The sequence below is a fragment of the Dipodomys merriami genome, unplaced genomic scaffold (genome assembly GCF_024711535.1).
Source record: "Dipodomys merriami isolate MVZ:Mamm:240054 unplaced genomic scaffold, mDipMer1.0.p SCAF_59, whole genome shotgun sequence".
Taxonomy (NCBI): Eukaryota; Metazoa; Chordata; class Mammalia; order Rodentia; family Heteromyidae; genus Dipodomys; species Dipodomys merriami.
The window spans coordinates 6,804,198-6,812,583 of record NW_027206168.1 but is presented as its reverse complement, the minus strand read 5'-3'; the positions used below and the strand labels follow the sequence as shown (position 1 = coordinate 6,812,583).

At 44.7% G+C, this 8,386-nt stretch overlaps 1 protein-coding gene across 3 annotated transcripts in view; it reads right to left on the bottom strand.

Moving 5' to 3' along the window:
• Positions 1–3,749: 3,749 nt before the first annotated feature.
• Ankfy1 (ankyrin repeat and FYVE domain containing 1) overlaps positions 3,750–8,386 on the bottom strand; it is a 123,917-nt gene continuing 119,280 nt past the window's right edge. For all 3 annotated transcript variants that reach the window (XM_070001742.1, XM_070001743.1, XM_070001744.1), the window contains exon 25: positions 3,750–7,805. In XM_070001742.1, the coding sequence (XP_069857843.1) occupies positions 7,673–7,805 (133 nt within the window). In that variant the 3' untranslated portion in view covers positions 3,750–7,672. The remainder of the gene's footprint in view (positions 7,806–8,386) is intronic.

Genomic DNA, 8,386 nt, shown 5'->3' with positions numbered 1-8,386 from the left:
ACCTCCATGCCTAAAGTCCATGCCTAGTTACCTCCTGAAATCCTAAACTTATGTAAGCAGAGGAGGACACTGAGTTTCTTTTTTGTTCGGATAAGGAAATAAAGACCCATCCTGGTCTAGATTACTGGCCTTCACCTCATCTCTCACTCCCAACCTGTATAGTATCTTCTAGCTTCGGGTTCCTTCCTTTAAGTGTACAGTGAAGAGCTCACTTAGTACTCAAAACACTATAAGTACACTTAGGGTGCCCACAGTACCCAAAGCTCCTGTGGCTACCAAACCTAATTACTTTCACAGTGAACATTTTTCCTGCTCCACAGCAGAATCATTTCTGTATTTGCAGATCCTGTCAGGTTTTGTCCCTGGGGCTTGAACTTGGGACCCTGTGCTCTTATCTTAAAGTGGTGCTCCCACTTGAGCTGTACCTCCAGTTTATTGTTTAGTTGGGAGTTTCTTGATTTGTCTGCCTGGGCTGGCTTGAACGAGGATCCTCAGATTTCGGCTAAGTAGTAAGGATTATAGGCATGGCCACTGGCACCTGGAAAGTCTCATCTACTTTGATCTCTATGACTTTTGACATTGATACAGGGGATTCCTTTCCCTCTCCCTGAAGCCTGATCTCCCTCTTCCATAGGCTCTTCTCCCTTACTTTAGCAATTGTTTACACCTCCAGTCTTGCCTGTTTACACTTTCAATCCAAATAGTTTCCTCAAGCTTCTCTGTAAACCCTCCTCTTTGACACCTAACACTTAACTAGACCTGCTCTCCAGGTGAGTAAAGGCCTGGCAGTGGGCCAGAGTCCCTCCCACTTCCCTGCCTCCTAGTCATCTGCTAAAGGGATTCACCATTCTCCCTTGTTCACACTGTGGCAAGGCTTCTTCATGATAACCAGAGACTTCCGTATCTTACAAGGCCAAGCACAACTCTTCAGCACCTTGGTACAGGAGGCCCCTTACATGGCCAGCCAGTCTGCTTGGTCACTGCCTCTCCCATTTCTCCCCATGCACTGACTACCTCCTATCCCGAACCGTTTACTACATTAGGCCTAAAGCGTTTTCCACAAGCTATTTGCACTGCCCATGGATCCCATTTCTTTCCCATTAGTCCCTGTATTCGGTCTACTCCATCCTCTCCTGGGTGCCTTCATTAACCACTGGCCTCGGTAGCACTCTGGTCCACAGAGTGCCCCGTGCTTACTTCCTCTCACAGTGATCTCTAACCATGAATTGCCCATCAGACTGCAGATTCTAAGGACAGGCCAGTCCTCAGGTTGGTATCCCTACAGCCATAGTACCTGACATGTGACAAGGGCACAGAGTTAGCTTTTACTTTGAAGATGGGGTAACTAAGGCTTAGAAATCTTAAGGTCACGGAGAAATGGAGCTAAACAAAGCACTTAAATGGAAGGTTTCAAAGCAGAGCCTGTAGCCCACTCTGGCCTTGAATGCTTGATCCTCCTGCCTCTGCCTACTGAGTACTGGGCTTACAGCTTTGAGCCACCACACCTGGCTTTGTGGTTCTTGACTACTGATTCTGTGCTATTTCTACTTCCTCCATATTCCCATACATCTCTGTTCTCCAGGGACAAAAGTGGACTGAAGGGCTGGGAAGGTGGCTCAGTTGTAAAGCGCTTACCTTGCATGCATGAGGCCCTGGGTTCGATTCCTCAGCACCACATAAGCAAAAAGAAAAAAGCCAGAAGTGGCGCTGTGGCTCAAGTGGTAGAGTGCTAGCCTTGAGCTGAAGAGCTGAGGGACAGTGCCCAGGCCCAGAGTTCAGGCCCCACGACCAGACCCCCCCCCCAAAAAAAAAGAGTGGACTGAAAAGAGTAAAGCTGGAATGAGACCTTATTCTGAGTTCCCAAGAGCTCAAAGCTTGGCACTTGAAACTGCAGTTCAGTCCTTGCCACTGCTCTGGTCCTCCTTTAGTTAACCAGTAAGTGTTATGAAGTGCTTACCCTATGCAAGGAGGCAAAGGGTAAGGAAGCAAAACTCCTGCTCTCAGGATCTTCAGTGTGGTGGGGTAAACCCCTGATTAAAGCACCACAGGCCACCCTTTGTATAGGAGTGCAGGATGTACATACCAGAACCAGAGCAGACTCCCACAAAATAAAGTGCACTTGGGCACTGCAGCCAGAAGTGTTCTTTGATGGTAGTTGGTGGGTGCCTAGCCTTTGAGCTCATTATCTAAGACATACTGGCTATCTTTAGAGACCTGCTTAGTGCCCTGCCCAGTGAGAATTCATTTCCTCACTGATACTATCCTTACCCTGTGGTGAAGTACTTACCTACTTCAAGAGAGAACATTATTCTAGAAAGCCAAAGGGCTCTGAAGGAGAAGCTGGTAATTACTGAAAGCTGCTCCCTTCTCGCCAGTGTGGGAGACTGTAGGCAATGCTATGGGGGAGGGCAGTTGCTCCTTGATTCAGTTTGGTTCAGGGACACTGGTGCTTCAGTCAGATTTGCTGGCAAAGAGAAATGGAGGAAAACTAGCTTATGTTGGACAACTCTGCCAAGCCAGGCCCTGTTCAAAGTGCTTCCTTCTCAGGTCATCTATGTTGGCCTTCAGTGTATTCCTTTATGATGCAGACAGGCGTTAACTACCCCCACCTTTTCTAGAGCCACCACACCTACTCCCCACCACAAGCAGCCAGAACCAGCCATTACGGCAGACACTCAGAGCCTAGCCTTTCACCCAGCAAACATGGGCAGCTCCCTGCCAGTACCTTGAGGAGACATGTTGCCTTTGAATTCTGAGACTGTGGTTCTCTATCAGTATAAAAATAAGGAAGCTGGCATATTTGTCATTACTTGGCAACTTCTAAGCACACAGAAAAGAGGCCTGTCAACTCTGCCCCATGTCTTGATTTGCTCTAGGAAAAGCTAAAATCTGGCTGGGGACAGGTTGGAGCTGTACTGGAAAGAAGGGAAAGACACAGTTCATTACTCAACAGTTCCCTCTAGGCAACCTGAAATAGGTAAAACCTGTCACCTCTAAGGCACAGATACAAGGAAATTTGCCCAGTACTGTCAGCTGACCAGGGATAGAGCAGAACTAAAACTCAGTGCTCTCCCCTGGCTGCACAGAACCATGACTTTTGAAATGTGTATGACTGCTGCTTTTACTGCACATGTGACCAGTGACAGTGTGGTTGGCACTGTCTGTCCTGAGGGAAGCTGTAGGATTACTTGGGGTTATGGAGCAGAAACTTCACATGGTTGCTAACTATGAGAAAAGCCACTGGAGAATGAAATATATGACCAAGCTCTTCTGAACTAAGAGTAAACAAAATCAAAGTATTTTGAAGGGAAAGAATTTGAGCTTTAGTTTGCAAAATTCATACAACGGGTGTTTCTTTAGATCACTAGATTTGTGATTCCTAAATCTTCCTTGGCACACAAGCCTACAGTGCCAGTAGGAAGTTCATATAGTGGAATGGGAGAGTGACTGTCCGGATCCTTTGGAGAACTTCTATGAGAAAGGAGACAGACTGCATCTGGGACCACACACCAACATGGTAGAGCCCAGTGGCACAGTGCTTTAGGCATTTGCTCACTAGGCCTATAGCACCTATTTTCTAACTGCTGTCTGGAAAAATGTTGGATTTTTAACTTTCTTAGGGTAACTGTTGGTATTTATTCAACAGTGTATGCTAAGAGGTGTTTTAAAAAGTTTGTGTGTGATGCTCATGTGTACTTCTGCACTAGAAGTAGCTACAAATGTCTTTATTGAAGTTTATACTCTAAATGCACAATTTTACCTTACTTTATTATAAGGAATTGTTACAGAAAATGCAAATTTCATATTTTGAAAAATACATTCCATCACAGACTCCAAAGAAACAATGCTGATAAACGCCATGGTCTAGTATGCTGTCATCCCACAGTGACCACCATCCCCAATGGCTTGGGAGCTCAGGGGGTCAACTTCACTGTGTGCCTGCAAGTTCTGCCCAGTCTCTGCCCTTGCCCTCCCCTTGGTACCACAGGGATGCCATGGAACAGCCAACTCCATCACATCTGCCTAACAGGCCAGTCAGCAAGTACAGCAGTCTCAACTTGACTCCTAGCTAAAGAAAACCAATGTTATTGGTTATAACAGGTTAATATTATTATTTATGCCACACAAAAGAGGAACTGTGCCGGCAATGATCCTCCAAAGTAAGTCTTAAGGCATCTTAAACTTTTGGGAATTTATGTTTTGTTTGCATCTGCCACTCAGCTCTTCACTAAATTACTTCATAAAGTGACTTCCAAATGTCTTTCGAGAGCTGCTTCCTCTGTGCTGCTCCTCTCCTCAGCTGGGACAGGGACACTCCGGTGCTGCATGTGGTCCTCCTGGGTCTCTAATGGAGGTGCACATTTACTTGTGCATGCTGATGTCACTGCCTGTTAGGTCTAAATTCAGCTGTGTTCTTTTTCTACATGTAAAGAAACCCAGTGTTCCTCCCCCTCCCACAGCTGCTCTCTACCCCTTATTTGTGGACAAGACTAGTGCAAGAGTAGTCCAATGAAACACAAAGAAATTGGGAAGAATGTCAAGACCACATGCAAAGACCCATTCAGGGACAGAGGGAGGAAGCCAACAGATGTCAGCAACAATTCAACAGTCTGAGGTAGAGGACCAAAAGTCATGTGGACCCCACTCCCTGAAGAGAAGGTGACAGGTGAACTGAGCCATCTAACCCAGCCTCAACTGAATTGTTAAATGGAGCTGATAGTGCACAAGCACAGAATCCCAAATGTTCTAACCTATCAGTCAGTGAGACACCACTGAGAAGCCCACAAAAGCAAAGTCCTAAGAGTAGGCACTTAAGTTTGAGGGACATATGTGTGTTAAAAGGATCACAGCAAACTAGTTTAAGCCATTTTCTTTATACATAGTTTGACCTCTGTCTTAAAACTGTTAAGAATATACTTTAAGTCTGGCAATAAACAAGAGGCAGTTTAAATGCCAATTCAGCATAACAGTAGTGACTAATGTAGCAAATCACTTTTCAGAAAAGTTTATTATTCTGCTCTATTCATTCATAATTGGCAACCTTTAGAATGAATAAAATTAACCTTTTGCTATGAGTTCTCAAGCTACAGATGAAAATTTGACAAGAGCTAGGCAGTTTTGTCAGCAGAGATAGCATAAGAAGGTCAGAGTATGTCTGCTCCCTGCCAGGGCGTGTATGGTGGAGCCCTGCAAGGTAGCCACTCCTTAAGGAACCTGATGAGTGCAGCCTACTGGCACTCTGACACTGCAAGGTCAGAGATCTAAGACTGGCACAATTGTGCCAAGTTCACACGAATGCATCAAGGCAGAACTGAAAAGAAAAAGAATATCCCCCAACCTATGGCTGGTCAGTATCATTGCTGTTCCTGGACTATGAAGAAACAGAAGTTGAGCATGATCTTAAGATTGTAAGTGCAATTATAGGAAAGATATTGAAATTGGTGTGGAAGGGTAAAGGCAGAAGTCAGCCTCATCCCTGACTGATACTCTATCCTCCTTGCTCCACTGGGAAAATTAAAAGACTATATGCATACTAACTACTTCGATTCATATCTGAACCGTAATTACCTTACTTTCTGATGAAAGAACCACGCTATCTAATAAGTCCTTGTGGCCCATTTCAGGCCACAGAAATAGAAACTGACACACCCTTCACATGGTCATTGCCAAAATGCTTGAGCTTTTCTATAAAAATTCTATATGAAGTGGGGTATACTGGACCTGGTCTGTTTTTCCCCCCTTTTAAACATTGTGCACAAGCTCATATTAACACAGACAACATGTATCTTACAAATCAATTATTATTTTTTAAGTAGCACTCTGGTTTATCAGTACATTTACCCACATACTTAGGCAAAGGATGTATGAGTCTACATACATAGAAGACATAACACTATCTGAAAGAAGCAAAATGAGTATTTAGTCCCTTTTACACATACTTCATTAATGCAAAAAATGTAGTGGTTATTAAATGTCTGAAAAAATCAGTATATATCATTGAGATTGTTAATCTGTGTGTGTGTGTATGTGTGTGTGTATATATATGTGTGTATATATATATATATATATATACATATATATATATATATTTCAGGTATTGATTACTTCAGAGTTGTGTTTTTGTTTTGTTTTTAAAAATCAATGTTAGAAGTTTCTTTCTCAAGGTGCATTTTTAGAAAACTGGCCAAACCTTCAAAAGAAAAGTTAAACACCTCAGGGTTAAAATACATATTATTAAAGGACCAAGTAGTTCTGGGATCCTCACTCAGCATTCAAGCCTTCCAAAAAATATTGCTCCTACTCAACTGGGTCTTCCGGCATCAGCTATAAGGAAGCAGGGCAAGCTACACAAAATGGGAGCCACGACACTCACAGAATCCCAGGCAAGGTTTCAGCAAGAAGCACTTTTTTTTTTTTTGGTCATGATAGGGCTTGAACTCAGGGCCTGGGCACTGTCCCTGAGCTCTTTTTGCTCAAGGCTAATGCTCTACCACTTTGAGCCACAGAGCCACTTCTGATTTTCTGGTGGTTAATTGGAGATAAGAATCTCATGGACTTGGACTTTCCTGCCCAGGCTGGCTTTGAACCACAATCTCAGATTTCAGCCTCCTGAGTAGCTAGGAATACTGGTGTGAGCCACCAGCACCAGGCCAAGAAGCATTTATATTGAGACAGGACATGATGTCCCAAGGCTGGAGTTGCACCTAGGACTGAAGTCTTGTTTATCTCCTGTCCGGCCGGCTTGTATGAATTTCTTGCTCCAAGAGACATACGTGGTGGGAATTTTTCCTTTAACAGTGTGGGCCAAGGTGAGTCGAAGTTGAACACTAGAATCACTGATGCAGGGATGTGTGAGGGTATTTTTGAATATGGAATTTTAAATTGGAATCATCAATAATGCAGCTATATAAAAAGTGCAGCACAATAAAAGTGCATTTCCTCTACCACTCACTAGTGGCAGTGACTGAGGACTTCACAGACAGGACGCAGGAAGACGAGAGAATGAGACAGCTGTTAGGCGTCAAGCTGCCACACTGCACTCCTGACACCTCAGCAGCACAAACACTGGTAAAGCTTTCAGTTGTTAAGGCCACGATTTTTCAGCTCTCATCTTTGAACCCTGTTTAGAAAGATTTCACCTTTTTAAAAGGGGTAGCTCACTAAAAATATAGCTTAACTTTAAAAAGAAAAGACTTCAGGGCAAGAGGATCCTATTATCTTTATGAAACACTGTGCAGAAAAGTCCACAGCCACTTACTCTAGAATGAAGCCAGTTCATCCACAGCAGCTTCCTACTCTGTCAGGCTCTGCCTCATAAGTCAGCCCAGGCAGGAAGAATTTGTTGAATGCTCTGAGATGAACACTAAGCTACTGAAAAGGAAAATGGTCTCCAAGTATCCCTATATGTTGCTAGTGGAAGGGGTTTGATTCCTATCACATTTATCAATCGGGCTAAATGGCCTGGCCCAATTAATGAGACATATAGTGAAATCAATCACAGTCTGACACACTGACAATCACACAGAATCAGTTGAACTGGATCACACCATGGTCCTTAATTGTTCAGTCTCCTGCCACAGGAAGACCATTGTGAGCTCCTGCTCTGGATATTGATCAGAGCAGCTGCTGGGGAGGTGACCAGGGCCATGGCCAAGACCCAACTGGGGGCTCACTAAGAGACCCCACCCAGAGTCAGTACATCAAAGCAAATGTTGCATACTCGCACAGGCTTGTTCAGATCAAACTTTATAATAGGAATCTCCTTGGTCGAGCATTTATGGCAAAGAAGACGTCCGCAGTGGCGACTGTGGAGACAAAGAAACAAACTATGAGATGGGCTCTAAAGAACAGCCTGCCCGACACAGGCAGATAGGGCCAGCCCATGACTGCTGCTCTGGCGCCAGCATGAACAACTGCAAGCCATCTCACAATTCATAGTAACTTAGTCTATAAAAACGAAATTCTGGGCTGGGAAGGTGGCTCAGTGGTAGAGCGCTTGCCTTGCATGCATGAGGCCCTGGGTTTGATTCCTCAGCACCACATAAGCAAAAAGAAAAAAGCCGGAAGTGGCGCTGTGGCTCAAGTGGTAGAGTGCTAGCCTTGAGCTGAAGAGCTGAGTGACAGCGCCCAGGCCCAGAGTTCAGGCCCCACGACCAGACCCCCTCCCCCCCCCCAAAAAAAAAAAAAACCAACGAAATTCTAAGCTGGGCACTGGTGGCTCACGCCTGTAATACTAGCTACTCAGGAGGTTGAGATCTGGAGGATCACTATTCAATGTCAGCCTGGGCAGGAAAGTCGGTGAGACTCTTATCTCCAGTAAACCACCAGAAAACCAGAAGTGGTGCTGTGGCTCAAGTGGTAGAGCACTCCCCTTGAGCTGAAGGGC